Source organism: Hippoglossus stenolepis, chromosome 5 (assembly GCF_022539355.2).
Source record: "Hippoglossus stenolepis isolate QCI-W04-F060 chromosome 5, HSTE1.2, whole genome shotgun sequence".
Classification (NCBI taxonomy): Eukaryota; Metazoa; Chordata; class Actinopteri; order Pleuronectiformes; family Pleuronectidae; genus Hippoglossus; species Hippoglossus stenolepis.
This window is the reverse complement of record NC_061487.1, coordinates 28475664-28494289: the sequence shown is the minus strand read 5'-3', so window position 1 is coordinate 28494289 and position 18626 is coordinate 28475664. Positions and strand designations below refer to the sequence as shown.

General features: G+C 45.0%; 4 protein-coding genes across 15 annotated transcripts in view; 3 read left to right on the top strand and 1 right to left on the bottom strand.

Moving 5' to 3' along the window:
- The window catches only part of zgc:101783 (uncharacterized protein LOC447883 homolog), a 5073-nt gene extending 1471 nt beyond the window's left edge, over nucleotides 1-3602 (top strand). For both annotated transcript variants that reach the window (XM_035157607.2, XM_035157609.2), the window contains 7 exons: nucleotides 141-197; nucleotides 286-394; nucleotides 1021-1079; nucleotides 1172-1222; nucleotides 1330-1414; nucleotides 1827-1953; nucleotides 2916-3602. In XM_035157607.2, the coding sequence (XP_035013498.1) occupies nucleotides 141-197; nucleotides 286-394; nucleotides 1021-1079; nucleotides 1172-1222; nucleotides 1330-1414; nucleotides 1827-1953; nucleotides 2916-3005 (578 nt within the window). In that variant the 3' untranslated portion in view covers nucleotides 3006-3602. The remainder of the gene's footprint in view (nucleotides 1-140; nucleotides 198-285; nucleotides 395-1020; nucleotides 1080-1171; nucleotides 1223-1329; nucleotides 1415-1826; nucleotides 1954-2915) is intronic.
- A 1260-nt stretch (nucleotides 3603-4862) lies between these two features.
- actr6 (actin related protein 6) lies at nucleotides 4863-10936 on the top strand. Its single transcript, XM_035157606.2, has 11 exons — nucleotides 4863-5071; nucleotides 6613-6730; nucleotides 6804-6872; nucleotides 7005-7128; nucleotides 7467-7602; nucleotides 7693-7749; nucleotides 9060-9158; nucleotides 9690-9768; nucleotides 9863-10034; nucleotides 10119-10257; nucleotides 10692-10936. The coding sequence occupies exons 1-11, from the start codon at nucleotides 5004-5006 to the stop codon at nucleotides 10819-10821; spliced, it is 1191 nt and encodes a 396-aa protein (XP_035013497.1). The 5' UTR covers nucleotides 4863-5003; the 3' UTR covers nucleotides 10822-10936.
- Nucleotides 10937-12209: 1273 nt separating this feature from the next.
- On the top strand, nucleotides 12210-16829 carry si:ch211-59o9.10 (uncharacterized protein LOC561841 homolog). 3 transcript variants are annotated; one of them, XM_035156561.2, is made up of 11 exons: nucleotides 12210-12321; nucleotides 12529-12743; nucleotides 13619-13676; nucleotides 13769-14195; nucleotides 14635-14723; nucleotides 14798-14881; nucleotides 15459-15534; nucleotides 15835-15938; nucleotides 16080-16198; nucleotides 16290-16389; nucleotides 16572-16829. In XM_035156561.2, the coding sequence occupies exons 2-11, from the start codon at nucleotides 12610-12612 to the stop codon at nucleotides 16641-16643; spliced, it is 1263 nt and encodes a 420-aa protein (XP_035012452.1). In that variant the 5' UTR covers nucleotides 12210-12321; nucleotides 12529-12609; the 3' UTR covers nucleotides 16644-16829. The 3 variants fall into 3 exon arrangements, with proteins under 3 accessions (XP_035012452.1, XP_035012453.1, XP_035012451.1); XM_035156562.2 differs by having other exon boundaries at nucleotides 14632-14723; nucleotides 15847-15938; XM_035156560.2 differs by having other exon boundaries at nucleotides 14632-14723.
- Nucleotides 16757-18437, bottom strand: lyrm5b (LYR motif containing 5b). 9 transcript variants are annotated; one of them, XM_047339838.1, is made up of 4 exons: nucleotides 18119-18437; nucleotides 18031-18079; nucleotides 17631-17736; nucleotides 16757-17128 (listed from the first exon to the last, which is right to left on the bottom strand). In XM_047339838.1, the coding sequence occupies exons 3-4, from the start codon at nucleotides 17673-17675 to the stop codon at nucleotides 16922-16924; spliced, it is 252 nt and encodes an 83-aa protein (XP_047195794.1). In that variant the 5' UTR covers nucleotides 17676-17736; nucleotides 18031-18079; nucleotides 18119-18437; the 3' UTR covers nucleotides 16757-16921. The 9 variants fall into 9 exon arrangements, with proteins under 9 accessions (XP_047195794.1, XP_047195795.1, XP_035012454.1 ...); XM_047339839.1 differs by having other exon boundaries at nucleotides 18042-18079; XM_035156563.2 differs by lacking the exon at nucleotides 18119-18437 and having other exon boundaries at nucleotides 17973-18085.
- Between the last annotated feature and the right edge of the window lie 189 nt (nucleotides 18438-18626).

The following is an 18626-nucleotide window of genomic DNA, read 5'->3' as shown; positions in this document are numbered from 1 at the left end:
CTTCACTCGGCTGTCGTCCATCTTTATTTACACTGACATCGCCCCTGGTGGCTGGCTGCAGTATAGCTCATACACCCTGCCTCCTCCATGTTAGCAGATGGGACATGGACTCGAACATGTGTGAACTCTTGTTTTTCCAGATGAATTTCAACAGGTTTTATCCAAAAGCTTCGACAAGTCCAGTCAGAACTCATCAGGTGAGTGATGGAGGAAACCGGGTCAGTGTGAACCTCTGATGTGTTTCTGACGAAGCTGCTAATGGATTGATCGATGTCTCCTCTCCAGCTAATTCATGTCCGATGCCAGGAAACTGTCCTGAGAAGCACTTCAGCTTCTACATCCAGAGTGGAGCCGCCAACGCCGCGGCTCCAAAGATCTGCTTCCAGGCCCAGATGTGAGTTCCTCTGCCTGAACGACTCCAGTCCTGTTTCTGTCTGTGTGGTTGTAACAAGATGAGATCAAACTGCTCCACAACAAACAAGAGAACTGATATGTATTATGGGCGCCGATGCCGATATATTGACCAATAAAATAAACACAAGAAAGAAAATAATCCTTTTTTATTCAAAATAGAAACACGAATCCACATCTACTCTGCGTTGTTTATTCTGCAAAATAAAAGTTTTCATTTCGGCATTAGAGGAAATATCTGGTACATTCTGACCAATGGCGTTACGCACCGATTTGAAACTGGTATCGGCCGATAATAATAATAATAATAATACTAATCAGCAAACTGATAAATCGGAGACATAATGCAGTAGAAATGTACGGTAGCTTAAAATGAATTACTACATGTTTATAGAGGATTTTACAGGATAAGAGTGAGACATAAAGTGAAGTATTTTCTACTCTAACTCTTTTTAAGATAATATTTAATTCAGTGAACGTTGCAGAAGCTGTTGAGAACCTTATGTCCTGGTTCGTGGACGTGTTCCAAACCTCTGGTGACTTCTGGTCGTCTCTTCCTGCCGCACTCGTCGGCTGTTATTGATATTTGATGTTTCAAACTTTCCTCAGGGTTCTTGGGACAGTGATGAATAATGCTGGATTAGGAATAAACATAGTTATAATAAATGGTGAGTGTTGGACCACTGCATCACCTCCAGATGATTTATTTATTCTGAATGATGAAGCTGCAGGTTTATTCATCACTCTTCTTCTTTAACAGGTAAAACCGGAGAAGTCGTGAAGACGGGTAACTTTGACATGTACAGCGGGGGTGAGTAACATCTGATGAGTCATTGAGAGTTTTCTAACGACTGCGTGGTTCTGTGTGGTCGGATGGTTTGAGCCGATAAACACATGGACTCTGTGTTTGTGTTGCAGACGTGAAAGAGCTCCTCGAGTTCCTGAGCAGCATTGAGACGGGCACCATTGTGCTGATGGCGTCTTTTGACGATCCTGCGTCAAAGTAAATGTTTCTTTATTCTCATCTTCTGAATCTGCTGCCATCAGAGAAACGTTTTCTTAAAGAAATGACAGTCAGGTCCCCGAGGTTGAGCCTCTGTCAACGGAGCAGGTTCTGTCCCTCCACCACTTCCTGACATGTTGCATTCTCAGTAATGTGAGGGCACTGTGACCTTTGACACTGTTTACTCTCATTCTCTTCTGCAAACTCACAGAAAACACTTGGGATGCAACCTTTTCTACAACAGTACAAAAACATGTCCATTGCAGTTCAGAGATGTGATTTTCACCCTCACCAACCAAATCAGAAAACTAATAAATATTCTCATGTTAGAAGCTGGAACTTCAGAGGAGGGGAAACATGTGAGCGGGATGTGCTGGTGTTCTGTGGCTGAACACGTGTTTGTGTGTAACAGGTTAAATGACGAAGGGAGGACGCTGATCACTCAACTGGGAAGTTCTATGATCCAGTCGCTGGGCTTCAGAGATAACTGGGTGTTTGTTGGTGGGAAAGGAGCAGCTGTGACGAGCCACTTCGAGAAGGTACCAGCAGCCAGATCACACCTCATTCACACTGACGGCTCATTTATTCTGCCTTTAAGTAGGAAAAGACGCCCGGACTGCTGTTGCCAAGCAGATGAAGTTGGACACGACGAGAACGTTTTAGCGCCCTTTGTTTTTGAACATGTCTACTGTCAGCTGTTTGGTTTAGTTTGAGCCTGATACCTGGACGTCACCGCCGAGCAAGGATCCACCTGTTGGAGCCTTCGCTTCTCAGGGATTGAAGGACGAATTTGTTGGCCACAAATGAAGGAGCCTTCAAAATAAGACATCTTTCTTCAAAGGCAGCGTCAAAAGGATACAGCCCCTGAATTGAGATGCCGTGTCTCTTAAGAAGAGATCGAAAGCGGCCATGTTGTAAACAGTGGTCAAACTTAGCAACTTGTAAAGTCTCTCCTCAAAAAGTTCAGCCATTGTAGAAATTTCTCGCTACACTGCCCCCGAGCAATATCCCGTGGTCCTGCTCCCTCTCGTCCGTTTCATTTGTATCCGGAAGATTTTAGAAGACGTGCACGAAGACGAAATGAACACGACAGACTGAAGACTCGTACCACACGTAACACCGAGCATGGATGAGTCATGTTGAATGTCAATCAGTCAGGTTTTATTTGTACAGCCCATATTCACAAATCACAGTTTGTCTGAGCGATCTTAATGAATGTGATAATTTACTCCTCAGTGATTTAATTTCCCTGAAATAAAAAGAAGACATTGTAACATTAGCTTAGCACAAAGACTGGAATCAGGAGGAAACAGCTAGCTTAGCTAGACTGCATACAATCTTACATCAAATTGATTTGTCATATATGCAATGAAAAGACATCAAAGACATTTTTTTGAATTTTGCTGATCAGCTCATCAATGAATTGACCAATCGTGTGTTTGAAGGATTATCTGCTGTCGTGGTTTGAGTCAGAGTCCGCTCTGTGTTTCTGTCTTTTCAGTTCAAGAAGAATGACGCAGCAGTGAATAGATATGAAGCGTGGCCCGAGCTCATTGGTCTGGAGGGATGCATCCCCAGCTTCCCGGAGTGAGCAGCCGCTTCTCAAAGAGACGAAGTGACGGAACAGCTGATATTTAGTAGTTTAAGAAGACTCTGGCTGCAGCTGGTGTGTAAACCAGTGAGTCCAGTGTGATCTTCCTCACGTCTGTGCAGCAGTGAGGAAATCGACCCCTGAATACTTTTGTTTTTTAATCTGCATCAACTGCTCCCGTCGGACTGATCGTCCTCCTCACGCAGACCAGAGCTGGGACCAGCTCCTCTTTGTCTTTGGATGGAGGCAAACATGTTAAATCGTCAAGTAGATGGTTGATCTGTGAGACTGGGGACTGGGGACATTTTTTACAATTAATGGGGACATCACCCAAAAGGACAAACTTGGACCTAATTCATAATTTTCTCATTCGCTGCCTACGTGACTCTCGATGTCTTCACACTCTGGCTCTGGAGTTCTTCTCTCCTCAGTCGTCAGAGCTGCTCATTGTGGGAACTGATGGTTTCTCTATAAATTTAAGGTCTTGTTTTCCTTTTTGGATTTGGCTCTTAAAATTAAAATGAATTGAATTTTGTGTGAAGCACTTTGTAACCTTGTCTAGATAAGTGCTCTACAAATAAAGTGATTTCATTGTTATCATGATCTCGTCAGCATTGTAAACTCGTCGTGAACATGAGCAGACTGAGCAAACACATCCTGCTACGTCCTGCTCGTCCTTCCTGCTACGTCCTGCTACGTCCTGCTGCGTCCTGCTGCGTCCTGCTGCGTCCTGCTGCGTCCTGCTACGTCCTGTGTCCTCTGTGTCCTGTTGACTTTGTGCTTCATCAGAACAGATGCATGAGTCAATAAATGAGGGACTGCTGCTGTTTGTGTTTGCATTGGACTTCTCTCTCTGTGTTCAGGACTCCATTGTTTGATAATTGCCACGTGAACATGTGACTTTTTTTATAGTTTGTCCTCATCAGATAACAATAACAACCTGGTACAGAGGTGCGTTTGTTTTCCACTGCAGAGTATCTGTCACGACTAACTGGACCAACCTGCCTGCAGGAGCCCACGTTTAGAATTGATCTTCCTGTATTTCAGTTTGTCAGTGAACTGACTCGTTACATGAAGGTTCAGCACAAACGTCCCCATGAGGTTTTAATAGTTTCCTCTGCAGGGACACTGTGGTTTTAAGTGAAAGGTCGAGCACGTAAACATTCACTTTATATCTGTAAGTTCTGTGTTTATGTACATGAAATAAGAAAGTTACTGCTGTTTGTACTTTAATCATGTACGATTATATTTTACATATTTAATGATGAATTAAAAATTAACAGGCAAGAAATTTGAATTTAAACTTTTGAGAAATGTGGGATTTTGAGATCAATTTTGAGTAATTTTTTTTTATACGAATAAAGGGGATATCTCATGAAATATTGTGCTAATAGATAAATAATGTCTCCACTTTGTCAAATAAACACTTTTTTATGGGAGTATCCAGGACACGATCTGTTTCTTCAGGATTCTCTTGTGTGGGACCGATTCTTTAATTCTAAACAAATTAAAGTATTTTTTTCCTGAATGGTGAAGACACCACTCTGTTTTTTATGGACAGTTAATCTTGTCTCACAGTAAAAAATAAGAGTTCCATATAAATGTTCCTTTTATCAAAATAAAAAAAGAGGAAATGTATATTTAAGTGGTTTATTGAACCTCAGTAAAGATTCCACTGAGAAAACAGGGAAATTACTTTAAATCCTAAACCTGAAGAGTTTCAGCGTTAAATTCTAACATTTTATTACATTTATTTCAGGTGACGTAGAACCGGAAGTAGACGCGAACCCTGTTTCCACCCGAACACTTTCCTAAACGGACTCAAAGGCTCACGTCTGATTGGCTGTGTCACTGCGTCAGCTGTGACGACACCAGACGAGCGGAAGCAGCTGATTGGCTGGAGGAGTGAAGCGGCGTCAATGGCGGAGTGAAGAGAATCGTTTGTTTGGTTTTTTTCTGGATTCACGTTTATTTACCTCAGTTCCTGCTCCGACTCTAATGGCGACGTTAGTTCTGGACAACGGAGCGAACACCGCGAAAATCGGATTCAGCCACGAGGCGGTCAGGTGGGTTCATGGTGGAGATAAGAGGTTTTATTACCCGACAGGAAGCAACGAGCGAAACTCCTGAGAATACTTCTTCTTCTGCTGCTGCTTCTTCTGCTTCTTCTGCTGCTTCTGCTTCTTCTGCTGTTTCTTCTTCTTCTTCTTCTGCTGCTTCTTCTTCTTCTGCTTCTTCTTCTGCTTCTTCTGCTGCTGCTGCTTCTTCTTCTTCTTCTTCTTCTTCTTCTTCTGCTGCTGCTGCTTCTTCTGCTGTTGCTTCTGCTGCTGCTTCTTCTGCTTCTTCTGCTGCTGCTTCTTCTTCTTCTTCTTCTTCTTCTTCTTCTTCTTCTTCTGCTGCTTCTTCTGCTGTTGCTTCTTCTGCTTCTTCTGCTTCTTCTGCTGCTGCTGCTTCTTCTTCTTCTTCTTCTTCTGGTGCTGCTGCTTCTTCTTCTGCTGCTGCTTCTGTTGCTGCTGCTTCTTCTGCTTCTTCTTCTGCTGCTTCTTCTTCTGTTTCTTCTTCTGCTTCTTCTGCTGCTTCTTCTTCTGCTGCTGCTTTTTCTGCTTCTGTTTCTTCTTCTTCTTCTGCTGCTGCTTCTTCTTCTGCTTCTGCTTTTCTTCTTCTTCTGCTTCTTTTTCTGCTGCTTCTTCTTCTGCTTCTGCTTCTTCTTCTTCTTCTGGTGCTTCTTCTTCTGCTGCTGCTTCTTCTTCTTCTGCTGCTTCTGCTGCTTCTTCTTCTGCTGCTGCTGCTTCTTCTTCTGCTGCTTCTGCTTCTTCTTCTTCTGCTGCTGCTTCTTCTGCTGCTGCTTCTTCTTCTTCTGCTGCTGCTTCTTCTTCTGCTGCTTCTTCTTCTGCTTCTTCTTCTGCTTCTTCTGCTGTTTATTCTTCTTCTTCTGTTTCTTCTTCTTCTTCTGTTTCTTCTTCTTCTTCTTCTTCTGCTTCTTCTTCTGCTGCTTCTTCTGCTGTTTCTTCTGCTGCTGTTTCTTCTTCTTCTGCTGTTTCTTCTTCTGCTGTTTCTTCTTCTTCTGCTGTTTATTCTTGTTCTTCTTCTTCTGTTTCTTCTTCTTCTGTTTCTTCTGCTGTTTCTTCTTCTGCTTCTTCTGCTGTTTCTTCTTCTGCTGTTTCTTCTTCTTCTGCTGTTTCTTCTTCTTCTGCTGTTTCTTCTTCTTCTGTTTCTTCTTCTTCTGTTTCTTCTTCTTCTTCTGTTTCTTCTTCTTCTGTTTCTTCTTCTTCTGCTGTTTCTTCTTCTTCTGCTGTTTCTTCTTCTTCTACTCACATTGTTCTAAAGACTCGATGCTTCAAGACAAACAGTCACTGTTAGCATCACACTGTGTTTACACACACACACACACACACACACACACACACACACACACACATGTGTTAGTCTTTCTTTAGTTCTTATTTTGTATAGAAACCACATTGAACGATGACGTGTGTTTGTGCCAGTGCAACAGAAATGAAACTCTAATTCTGTCCACTAGAGAAGATGCTCCTGCTCTTTAGTTTCCAGCTGCTTGATCATAACGTTTCCTCAGCGTGACTTTGTTTGACCTCGTCTTCCTCAGCGTCATCTCGAACTGTCAGTTCCGCTCCAAGACGTCCAGGTTGAAAACCTTCACTGCCAATCAGCTGGACGAGATCAAGGATCCTTCCGGTCTCTTCTACATCCTTCCCTTCCAGAAGGCGAGTCACACGTGGAGGCAGCAGCTGCACTAACCCAGCTGCTGGTTTTTAACAGGTTTCTCTTTGTTTGCAGGGTTACCTGGTCAACTGGGATGTCCAGAGGAAAGTGTGGGATCATCTGTTTGGAAAAGAGATGTTCAAGGTGTTTTTCTTTGTCTTTATTTCACCAAGAAGTTTTCTTTTCTTTTCCTGGAAATGTAGGAAATGTCTGTAATTTGATCACATGGTCTGACCTGACCTCATCCCCCCCTCCTCTGCTCATGTTTGGGTCCAGGTGGATTTTACAGACACCAGCATCCTCATCACGGAGCCTTACTTCAACTTCACCTCCATTCAGGAGTCGATGAACGAGATCCTGTTCGAGGAGTATCAGTTCCAGTCGGCTCTCAGGACAAACGGTAAGTGAATCCTCATCGGTGTCTGTGAGGAGTCAGACAGGAACAACATATTCACCAGTCAGTGGTTTAAATCTGTTGAAACAAGAAGTTTGGTGGATTTTGATCTGTGATTGAAACCTGTTCACCTTCTTGTTTCCATAAAAGACGCAACTAAAATCTAGAGGAGTCACTGACCAGGTGTCGTACAGATGAACTGATTAGATTTGGGTCAAAGGTCAAGGTCACAGTGATCTCACAAAATAGTCTTTTGTTTTAGGATTCATCCAAACGCAGCGATGTAATTGTATATGTTTCTTCTTCTGTTGGGCAGTAAAAGCTTTGTGTCTGTGTTACTGCAGCCGGCTCTCTCAGCGCTCATCACTACTTCCACACCAAGCCCTCCGAGCTCTGCTGTCTGCTGGTGGACAGTGGATTCTCCTTCACACACGTCGTCCCCTACTGCCGCAGCAAGAAGATGAAGGAGGGAATCCGCAGGTGAGAGGCAGCAGCATTAACCTGCAGCTGTGTTAACGGTGAGGGCGACGACATAATGCTGACGGCCTATTGGTTGATTGTGTCTGTCAGGATCAACGTGGGAGGGAAGCTGCTGACCAATCACCTGAAAGAGATCATTTCATATCGGTGAGTCCACCTCACTCAGCTTCTACCTGATTGGCTGCAGGTTTTCTTGTTGTTTGGTCAAAAGTAACTGAGTACATTACTGAAGTACTGTACTAACTAACTTCTGCTGTGACTACATGAAGTACTGTTACTGTGGTACTGTGACTACATGAAGTCCTGTTACTGTGGTACTGTGACTACATGAAGTCCTGTTACTGTGGTACTGTGACTACATGAAGTCCTGTTACTGTGGTACTGTGACTACATGAAGTCCTGTTACTGTGACTACATGAAGTCCTGTTACTGTGGTACTGTGACTACATGAAGTCCTGTTACTGTGACTACATGAAGTCCTGTTACTGTGGTACTGTGACTACATGAAGTCCTGTTACTGTGGTACTGTGACTACATGAAGTCCTGTTACTGTGGTACTGTGACTACATGAAGTCCTGTTACTGTGACTACATGAAGTCCTGTTACTGTGGTACTGTGACTACATGAAGTCCTGTTACTGTGGTACTGTGACTACATGAAGTCCTGTTACTGTGACTACATGAAGTACTGTTACTGTGGTACTGTGACTACATGAAGTCCTGTTATTGTACTGTGACTACATGAAGTCCTGTTACTGTGGTACTGACTGTGACTACATGAAGTACTGTTACTGTGGTACTGTGACTACATGAAGTCCTGTTAACTGTTACTGTGGTACTGTGACTACATGAAGTCCTGTTACTGTGGTACTGTGACTACATGAAGTCCTGTTACTGTGGTACTGTGACTACATGAAGTACTGTTACTGTGGTACTGTGACTACATGAAGTCCTGTTACTGTGACTACATGAAGTCCTGTTACTGTGGTACTGTGACTACATGAAGTCCTGTTACTGTGGTACTGTGACTACATGAAGTCCTGTTACTGTGGTACTGTGACTACATGAAGTCCTGTTACTGTGACTACATGAAGTCCTGTTACTGTGGTACTGTGACTACATGAAGTCCTGTTACTGTGGTACTGTGACTACATGAAGTCCTGTTACTGTGGTACTGTGACTACATGAAGTCCTGTTACTGTGGTACTGTGACTACATGAAGTCCTGTTACTGTGGTACTGTGACTACATGAAGTCCTGTTACTGTGGTACTGTGACTACATGAAGTCCTGTTACTGTGGTACTTGCAGGTTGAGGACCTGTATTGATGTGAATACGTGGTCCACAGCTGAGAGCAGCAGCTGTTTCCAGTGTGGATGGTAGAGCTGATAGAACAGAGAGTATTTCTTCTGTGATTCTCTCGGTAAAGATCCAATGAAAGAATCTCTCTTCCTTGCAGTCAGTTACACGTGATGGATGAAACTCATGTGATCAACCAGGTGAAGGAAGACGTCTGCTACGTCTCGCAGCAGTTTTATAACGACATGGAGGTGGCACAGTAAGTCCAGACACACGACACTTTGCATCTGTTTACTTCATCTGTTCGTCATCACTCGTTAGTTTCCTTCATCAAATCCTCTTAGAGTTTTTAGTTTTGTGATCAACAGAATCTTTTCTATCTGTGGATCTGGATCATGAGCAGCAGTTTACATCACAGGGATCAATAAGGTTGAATGTAATGTTTGTAGATAACATGTCAGTAATGTGAAGCGTATTGCATTCACTTGAGGAAAAATAAATCTGCTCTGTTTCTCTGAATTAACGACTTCATAATCTTGTGACCTCAGATTGCAATACGCAGCTGCTTAGCTTAGCATTAAAACTGTAAACGGGGAAAGATCTCTCCTAGCTTAGCATAAAGATTAGAAGTGGGAAGGGGAACAACATCCACCCACAGTCCACTTTGATCCAACGGGCATCATGATATCACTTTTGTTTATTTTGGGGGTTGTTTGATGGACGGTGCCTTGGACCAGGTGAGCTTGTGCTGGTTGTTGACTGATGGTTCTTCTGTGTCGTCTGTTCTCAGAAATAAGGGCGAGGAAAATACTGTGATGGTGGATTATGTTCTTCCGGATTTCAGCTCCATTAAAAAAGGCTTCTGCAAGGTGAGACGGCATCAGAGGGGATCTGAGGAGCTGCCTTGGCCCTGATTCATTGTCTCTGGGATCACTAGTCCTCATCAGTCTTTGTTCTCACCAGCCCCGGGAGGAGATGGTGTTCACTGGAAAGTATAAGACAGGAGAGCAGATCCTGAGGTTGGTCAACGAGCGCTTCGCTGTTCCCGAGATGCTCTTTCACCCGTCAGACATCGGCATCCAGGAGATGGGCATACCAGAGGCCATCGTCCACTCCATCCAGTCTCTGCCAGAAGGTCAGCTGCTGTCCTTGTGTTGTGAACACACTCGTCTATAGTGTGTGTGAATATAAAGCCACTAACAGTTTCCTCTGCCATCAGAGATGCAGCCCCACTTCTACCAGAACATCGTCCTGACTGGAGGAAACACTTTGTTCCCCGGCTACAGGCAGCGACTGGAGGCCGAGCTGCGATCGCTCGCCCCGGCCCATCTCCCCGTGTCAGTCCTGCAACCTGCGAAGTAAGTGACGACAAGCACAGAGCCTCGGTCTGAGGCAACATCCATACTACTACGTTTTCAAATTAAATCCATACTAACATACCTGAAAACGTGACCTGTACACTGGGCAAGAACGTACCGAATAATATGATGCTGGTTGTTAGTTCTGGGAGAAGGTCATGTGACAGGAGCCTGACGAATCAGGGAAGGCTACGTGCTGACATCTGTGTTTCTGCTCGAGTTTTCAAACTAAAACTGGACTAAAACTCTGGAGTAGTGTGGACGTCAGACGTATCTGCAGCAGAGTTGATGTGTTTTCAAATGAAACCGTAGTCGTGTGGATGTAGCCGACGTGACTACAAGCTGGGAGCCTCTGATTCCTGGAGTCAAGATAACGTCTCCTCACAGATCTCCTGTGTCTCTGACAGTTTTTTATGGTGTTTATTGTCTTGCAGTCCCATCTGTTACTCGTGGGAAGGAGGGAAGCTCCTGGCCCACAACCCAGACTATGACGAGATGGTGGTGACCAGAGAGGACTATGAAGAAAACGGACACTTTGTTTGTGAAGAAAAGTTTGACCTTTGACGTCTACATGGAACTTAAACTCCAGACTGTATCAGACTTCTGATAAACTCTATATGCTTTGAACGTGATTCTGAAAAAGGATTTCCAACCAGTGAAATAAAAACTTCAAAGGGTTTTTCTACAGCGGTTACATTTTAATTTTTGTAGTGTTTTGTTTGAGGATGGTTACCAGGGTGACCAGAAGCTGAAGCCGGTCAGAGAGATGCACGAGGAGTTTGTGAAGGTGAAGCTGTTTGAACTGAATGTTTGGTTCTGCTCTGCCCCTGTTACATAGTTACATAGTTACAGGATGTTACCAGGATGTTACCAGGATGTTACCAGGATCCCGAAAGGAGGCTGGATTTTCAGAGTAAACGCCCATGGATGGTGATAGGACCTTACCAGAAATCCCACATAGAGGCTGGATTTTCTAAATAAAAGCCCCAAGATGTTAGATGACAGAAACTTATTGCATGATACAAAAATAAAAACTGCCACAAACATGCCCCAGCATCTGATATACACAAACTCTGCCTGCCTGTCTGCCTGTCTGCCTGTCTGTCTGTCACACTCACACTAAGCTCACCTCTCTGACCTGCTATAGTTTAAACATGAGGCAGAGAACCCCCCTCACTCCCAGTGAATCAGTGGAGGATCCTCTGCTGTGTTCACACTTCTCCTGGATTGAGACTTCATACAGGAGGAGAAAGAGGAGAGGTAATGAGGAGGCTCACACTCAGACACAGCTACAGAGCTCGTTGCTCCACGGAGGCCATGAGCGGATCAGCTTCCCAAAAACCTCTGAGAAACAATGAAAACTTTCCCCCGGTATATGTAAAGTTTACTTCATGACCAGAAAGAATGAGTTTAATTACTGATCATAGACTTACATCTATTACAAACAGGTGAAACATCAGTAAACAAGCTGTGTAACTTGAGTCTGCGAAACGTTTTAAACTTTTAAGATTATGCCTGACACTGAATTCATGTATGTTCTTTAAACGTTCGTCCCAAACCTTGTTAGTTCTACCTTCAAATATTGGATCTCTTCATTATTGACAAAAAGACTTAACTCACAGAAAATAATAATAATCAGCCAAAGTGTAGCTACATCTGATTATTTCAGCTGTTTCACTATTGTGGAATAAAGCTACAGCTCAACATACATGAAATACAACATACAACTGTAGTAATAGTAAAACACTGACTGAAGTTAATGTTTAAGTGTAAAATAATTAACCTCAGTTTCATTTATTTGTCATATGGGTTTGATGACATCTTAGGATTCATGGATCATTTTATTTACATGTGACCATGAGGATATGCACTGAAATAAGAGGTTGTTGTATTTCTGTGATGAAATGTCCCAGTGAGACACGAGGAGGGGACAAGCAGCCACAGGAAGCGGAACAAAAAATAAACCGAGGAGTTTTCGGGACTTTACGGTGTGACACCGGAAATGTTGGTTGAAACATCCGATGCACTTCCTGTAGAGTCCGGCGGCAGAATCCCACGAACGAGGTAAATTGAACCCGAATCTCCGATGAAAGGTTTCATCTGGTTCGTTTCTCACGAGGCTCCAGCTGCTGCGAGCGACCCGTCACTGGCTCCTGGTTCTGACCGACCAGTAGATGGGTTCATTTCAGTTTGAGTGGTTCCTCATCACTAATGGATCCAGGTTAGCTCGTTAGCTCCTCTGTGCTGGTTGTTAACTCCGGCTGTTCCCAGGTGTCTGCCCCCGGTGCCTGATGATATGAGACCGGGTGCCACGCGCCTTTAGAGCCGGGGCCAGGTGAACCACTGGAGGCCATGGACGAGCCGGTAACCACCAGCCCCTGTTCGTCTGAACCGGACAGTCCCGGAGGACTGAACCGAGGCTGTCTGCTGGACCCGGCGGATCTGCTGTACCACGAGCTGTCCGTCATCGTCCCGGAGACCCCCAGGTAACACGGCTCCGCGGCTCCTCGGGACGAGCCTGGTGTTCACTCTAGTTCGGATCATTTCCAACATGTTTACAAAAGAGACTGACATTGTAGAGGACAAACTATTCGGTTAGGAAGTGGATGGAAACCAAATCTCAATATCCGTTCAGTTGGTGGCGGAGAGACGAGCTGTCACTCAGCGGCACGAGTCTGTCCACAGGTGTCCACGTGTAGAGCAACGAGTCCGTGGTGTAGATGGTGCAGAAAGAGAGAGAGAGCAATATGTCATAAGAAAAAGACTAACAATTTAAAAAGAGGTTGTGCAAAGGGACGTAGAGCTTTTGAGAGAAAGAAGTAACGATTTAATAGGAGGTACCTTACTCAGAAAGTAATGAAGTGAAGAAGGAAAGAAATTGTATAACTTTTGTGAAATTTTATGTTTTAATTTATTTTTGGGGCTTGTTATTGCCTTTAATGGATAGGATGGAGAGTAAGCAGTGAAGGGGGGGGGACATGTATATTCTGGGGTGGAGGCCTCGTTGGGGCAGCAGCTGGTCCACTCAGCCCCACTGAGCAGGAACTCGTGATGTCCTGGTGACCAGGGCCCACGGCCGTCCAAGGCCCTGTTGCTGTGGTTTGTGAAAAGGATGGTTTTTAACTCCACTGTCCAATCAGCACCAACATTCTCACCTATGATCAGAGTCCCGGCCTGAAAATCTCCATATGACAATGTTGACTCAGGGTCATAGCGCCACCTACTGATCAGCGTGAAAATGAAGTTGTTGTCACGCCTATGTACATGGTCCCTGTCCTCCCTCCCCGCGGCCTGCCTTGGGCCTTGGGCCCGCTCAGTGCTGCTTCGCAGCCCTAGTGTCTAATTGTGTTTGTTGGTTCAGTCCACAGCTCGGCAAACGGAGGAGACGGGGGCCAATCACAGAGGAACGTTTCAGTCCTGTAAGTCACAGCTGCACTACACAGTCATGACAGATGTTTGTGTGTGTGTATTGGCCTGGCAGATGTTGACTGCTGTGGGTTTCTGTCCTCAGGTGGCGGTCGGGGGCTCATGGGGACGACCAGAACAATCGCTCAGCGGTGAACAAGGGTCCTCGTGTGGATCCAAACGCAGGCGGCTGGCAGCAGCGGTGGGAAATCGGAGGGTTCTGTTTGTTCCTGGTTCATCTCTGAGACCTTTTCCTCTGGGCAACCCGCTGTCGACGGCACCCTGTTTCTCCTCCTCCTCATCTTCATCCTCCTACCTCACTCCAGCATCAGAGGAGGGTGAGGTGTGTTTGACTGTGCCAGGTTCCCCAGGAGAAGTCAGAACTGGTTCTCTCAGCCAGTTGAGGAGGAGGAGCCCAAGTGTGACTTCGGCTTCATCGTCGCCCTCGCTGCTGCCGGCCTCTGACTCTCTGTCCTTTCTGACAGCAGAGGAGAGGAGATGGCTGAACGGCGAACGAGGAAACACTTCAGCAGGTGACGACAGTGTAGATATCTATATCTCACAGAAAAAGTTTTTTTTGACACATATGATTCAATGTGACTCATTACCTCTGATGTCATCCACACCAAACCCCCAGAAACCAGAGTGAGCAGAACTTCATGTAGAATCTGGGTGTTTTTAATTTTCCTTCAGCATCACAATGATCCAGTGAAAGTGTCTGTACATCAGAGTTCACTGCAAACAGGAGGATCAATAGGACACAACTGACTTCAAGATTATACTTGCTGTTTATATATATGTACATATATTTGTGTTTGGTTACATGGCTCTAGAATTTATGAGGCAGACTATTAAACACAACATAGTTCAACATTTGGTGCACCTGCCAAACACAAGACATGCACAGCCAGGACATTGTGGCTAAAGCGGAACAATCGGTGTTCATGTGATTGGTCGTTTGTTCTTCAGCAGTGGAGGAGATCATCATCAGTGACGATGAGGAGGGCATGGTTCGCGTGGCACAGATGGAGGAAGATGAGTCGTTTGCGCAGAGCCTGCAGGTAGGAGGCTTCACCTGCTGACTTGTCACCTTGCAGAGTGGACGGAGAGAAACACTTTATCTTTGTCCATTCAGGCCCAGTTTGACCGAGAGGAGGTGCACAGCAGACACCAGCACCACCACCACCACCACCACCTCTATCAGCAGAGCCACCACAGGGTGAGACTCCGTTACACTTCATATTTCAAATTAAATGGATTGTAACCTGATGTGTTATTTCTCTGTGCCAACACACACACTGTAGTTCAGTCAGGTACACACACACACACACACACTGTAGTTCAGTCAGGTACACACACACACACACACACTGTAGTTCAGTCAGGTACACACACATACACACGTATATATAAAAAAAGCTTGACTTTGATAAAAAGCTAAAAGTAGAAAACTAATTTGAATTGGACAACAGGGTCAGTAACACTTGTAATTGCTTCTCCGTGTTTCTTCTGGAAGGGGTCATGTGATAAGAGCCTGACGAATCAGTGAAGGCTCATTACCAAAAAGACTCAATCAGCACGAGGTTGAGTTTCTGCGTCATCGTTTCCAAACATCTCAGTTTCTGCTGTTCCAGACTAACACGGAGCCCCGGAGCTTTCAAACTCAAACGGGACGAGCAGCTTTTACAAACTTAGAGTGTGGACGCCAGACGCATCTGTAGCAGAGTTACGTAGTAATGTGGCTGTAGCCTTGGGGTTTGTCATCAGTCCTGAAAGTTGTGATTTATTCTCTGCAGTATTATTCCCACATGGAACCCAGCTGGATGTCCCATGTGCTGGCTGCAGTGGCTCCCCCTGCTGGCTTTGAAGAAGGTACGATGACATAACTGAGAGCATCTCGTATTCACTGTTTCATTTGAGCCGTCTTGGTTTATGAACGCAGGATGAGAAAAATCCCACTGATCAGTCATTTAAACCTGTTTACTTTGTGGTTACCGTGGTAACAGCAGTAAAGTGTGGTATCGGGGACATTGTAAAGTACTCACTCTACAGACATAAATAATAACTTATTAATTTACAGGACTTCCTCTGCCTTTATTTTTCTAGTGTTTGTTTAGCTCGTTATCTTTTTTACTCTGCTTAATTGTTTTTTGACGTTAACTGAAACTGTAGTTTTGTTTCCAGGTCTGATTGGTCAGCAGAGAGGACGGGGGCCGACCAGAGGGAGGAACGCCATGCCCAACATGTCAGAGGACCCTCAGGGAAACGACTACGAGGTGAGGAAGACCACCCGTCATGAAGAGGAGTGCTGGAGAACACACGGCGCCCCCTCTGGCCGCCTGTGACCATGACGCTGGAGCAAAGAACAAAGTTTCCAGTTGTTCTCCGCTGACTCGTTCTGTCTGCTCTTCCTTCAGGCTCTTCTGGCATTCGAGGAACGTCAAGGTGCCGTTGTGTCAAAGAAGTTGACGCGAAGGCAAATCCAGAGATTTCCCACCAAAACCTTCCAGTCCGCCTACAGCGCTGGGAACACTAAGTGAGTCCAGCGCCTGGTCGGACCTCAGTCTTTCTTCTGATCCTACTTCTTAAAGTCTCACTCGTGTTTTTCTTTCCCGGGATCCTGTTAGGTGTCAGATCTGTTTCTGTGAATACACTGAGGGGGAGAAGCTGAGGATGTTGCCGTGTTTCCATGACTACCATGTCCAGTGTATTGACCGGTGGTTAAAGGTAACAGCTCACAGACCCTGTTGAAACTACCGTTTCTCTTCTTTCCACTGAATCACATCTGTTTTTAGAAAACACATTTTTTTTAAATCGAAACTGAAACAGTGGAAACGTTGGGTCGAGTGCAGATGTTTTCACTGAGTGGACATGTTTTATAGACGGATCACTGTCTCCTCCCCCCACAGGATAACACCACCTGTCCGATCTGCAGAGTGAACCTTGCTGATGGTGACTGCTCCGCCCCCCCGACCCTCTGAAGGCGTCTCTGCTGGCAGTGGCCGGTTCACGGTCACCTCCTGCCACTACGAGTTACTTGAAGACTTGAGTCTTACTGTAGTTTGTGTCTGATGAAGGACGACTCATCAACTCGTCTTTTTTATACTTTTATTTAAATGTTTTCTGTCATTGCTGATTTTACAGGAATAAAAAGATAAAACCTCGAAGCTGCTGCTGATTTATTCCTGAAATAGATTTAAAGATGTTTTCCTCGTACACTGCTGGCTCTCACTGAGAAAGAACTGATCTGGAGACGTGTTTATTCCTCGTAGTAGCGTTTCTTCATGGCTCTGTATTTCCTCAGGTAGTACAGCGCCTCCAGCTCTCTGGACACGTACTCCCCTCGAGCGATCATCTCCTTGATCTGCGCCGGGTCCTGGACTGACTTGTTTTTGGTGAACGCAGATCTCAGCCGGTCTCTGAAGTAGTCGCCTCCTTTGGGATACTCCCGGCCGAGGTAGAGGAGCTAAGGAAAAGTTTAGAATTTTTAATTAAACACACACTGCCTCATTTATAAATACAATTAAACACTTTGAGAAAATCCTTTAGCTCAGATGGTTCGATGGTTTTAGCCAACGGACAACAGTCTCCACTTTGTCCAGGAATTAAGACCAAACATCTCAGAAGAACGCTTCCATCTTGTGATGTCATTAAGAGTCAGAGCAGGAAAGAAATCCCACTCTTCTGCCGCAGTGAACATGTTTCATGTTGCGAGACAAACTGAAACCACAGACTGCCTCCGGACCATAACTCTGAATCACCTTCAGTTCAATCTGTTGGTTCCTAATAAACAGTTGTATCATTAAGTCCTGATTCAAAGTGTTAAGGTAATCACCCCCACACTCCTCAGACTGCAGCAGGACACACCTCAACAGAGAAGCTGCTCTCCTGCAGAGTTTAAATATGTTTCTAACTGTGATCACTGAGGATTCAAACTAGCAACAAGCTGCTGAAGATCGAGTACTCACGTTTTTATAGAGTCGAACCACTTCAGCCCTCAGTGGGTTGGCCATGGTCCAGAGGGTGAGAGCGGAACCAGTCTGATTCTCTCGTTTTACCTTCGATCAACTCAACCTGTTCTAACATGAAAGTGAACACGTGTCGGAACCAGACAGTTTAGATCAGAACCATCGGGTCACGTGTCTTCACAGGTCGAACTGCTTCACTTCATCTGGAACTCTTCAGACTCTTTTAAACAATGACACTTATGAAATATGAAACTTTCATCAACAATAACAACTGTTCTTTTTGAAGAACAGGATTCAATTATCATCGTGTTCTAACTCTTTGGTCAGTTCCCTGTGCTTCACCTGATAATGACACCGAAGGAATCAAACGTGTGAACAGTCGGTCCAGCGGAGTGCCCACCTGGTTCTCACCTGAGCCCTTCAGTCTGTTCAGCTGGCGGAGCTTCAGGCTAGCGTCCGTTAGCTTCAGGTTGCTTCACGCCATCTTCCTAGCTTCAGGTTAGCATCACGTTAGCTTCAGGTTAGCGTCACGTTAGCTTCAGGTTAGCATCACGTTAGCTTCAGGTTAGCGTCACGTTAGCTCAGTAACAATTTTACATCTCACGGCTGTTCGTGACGTCACAGTGAACTTTGACTCGACTTCGTTGTTTTTAAACAGATAACACGCGCACACACACGCACGCGTCTCTCTCTACTTATGAGGACACTCACTGACATAATACATGTCCTAACTAAACTAAACCTGGTTCTAACCCCAAATCTGACAAAATGTCCCCACAATGATGCTGTTGAACCTGAACCGGCCTCATTACTATACATAGACACACACACACACACACACACACACACCCTTTTGTCCCTCCTGGGGCACCGTAGTGGCGGTTTCTCGTTTCTTGACTTCTCTGTTATTTTTCCCACCCGAGGTGGAAGAAGGCATGCCTCTGATTGGTCAGATTAAGACAGGAAGCCTGATCATTGGTTAGGCACAGGAGTCTT

Coding starts and splice junctions, on each gene's coding strand:
- si:ch211-59o9.10 (XM_035156560.2), top strand. CDS start 12,610: ATGGACGAGCCGGTAACCACCAGCCCCTGTTCGTCTGAACCGGACAGT. Junction 14,196..14,631: donor ACGAGGAAACACTTCAGCAG/GTGACGACAGTG, acceptor TTTGTTCTTCAG/CAGTGGAGGAGATCATCATC. Junction 14,724..14,797: donor CGTTTGCGCAGAGCCTGCAG/GTAGGAGGCTTC, acceptor TTGTCCATTCAG/GCCCAGTTTGACCGAGAGGA.
- lyrm5b (XM_047339838.1), bottom strand. CDS start 17,675: ATGGCCAACCCACTGAGGGCTGAAGTGGTTCGACTCTATAAAAAC. Junction 17,129..17,630: donor TGGTTCGACTCTATAAAAAC/GTGAGTACTCGA, acceptor ACTTTTCCTTAG/CTCCTCTACCTCGGCCGGGA.
- actr6 (XM_035157606.2), top strand. CDS start 5,004: ATGGCGACGTTAGTTCTGGACAACGGAGCGAACACCGCGAAAATCGGA. Junction 9,159..9,689: donor AACGACATGGAGGTGGCACA/GTAAGTCCAGAC, acceptor GTCTGTTCTCAG/AAATAAGGGCGAGGAAAATA. Junction 10,258..10,691: donor TCAGTCCTGCAACCTGCGAA/GTAAGTGACGAC, acceptor ATTGTCTTGCAG/TCCCATCTGTTACTCGTGGG.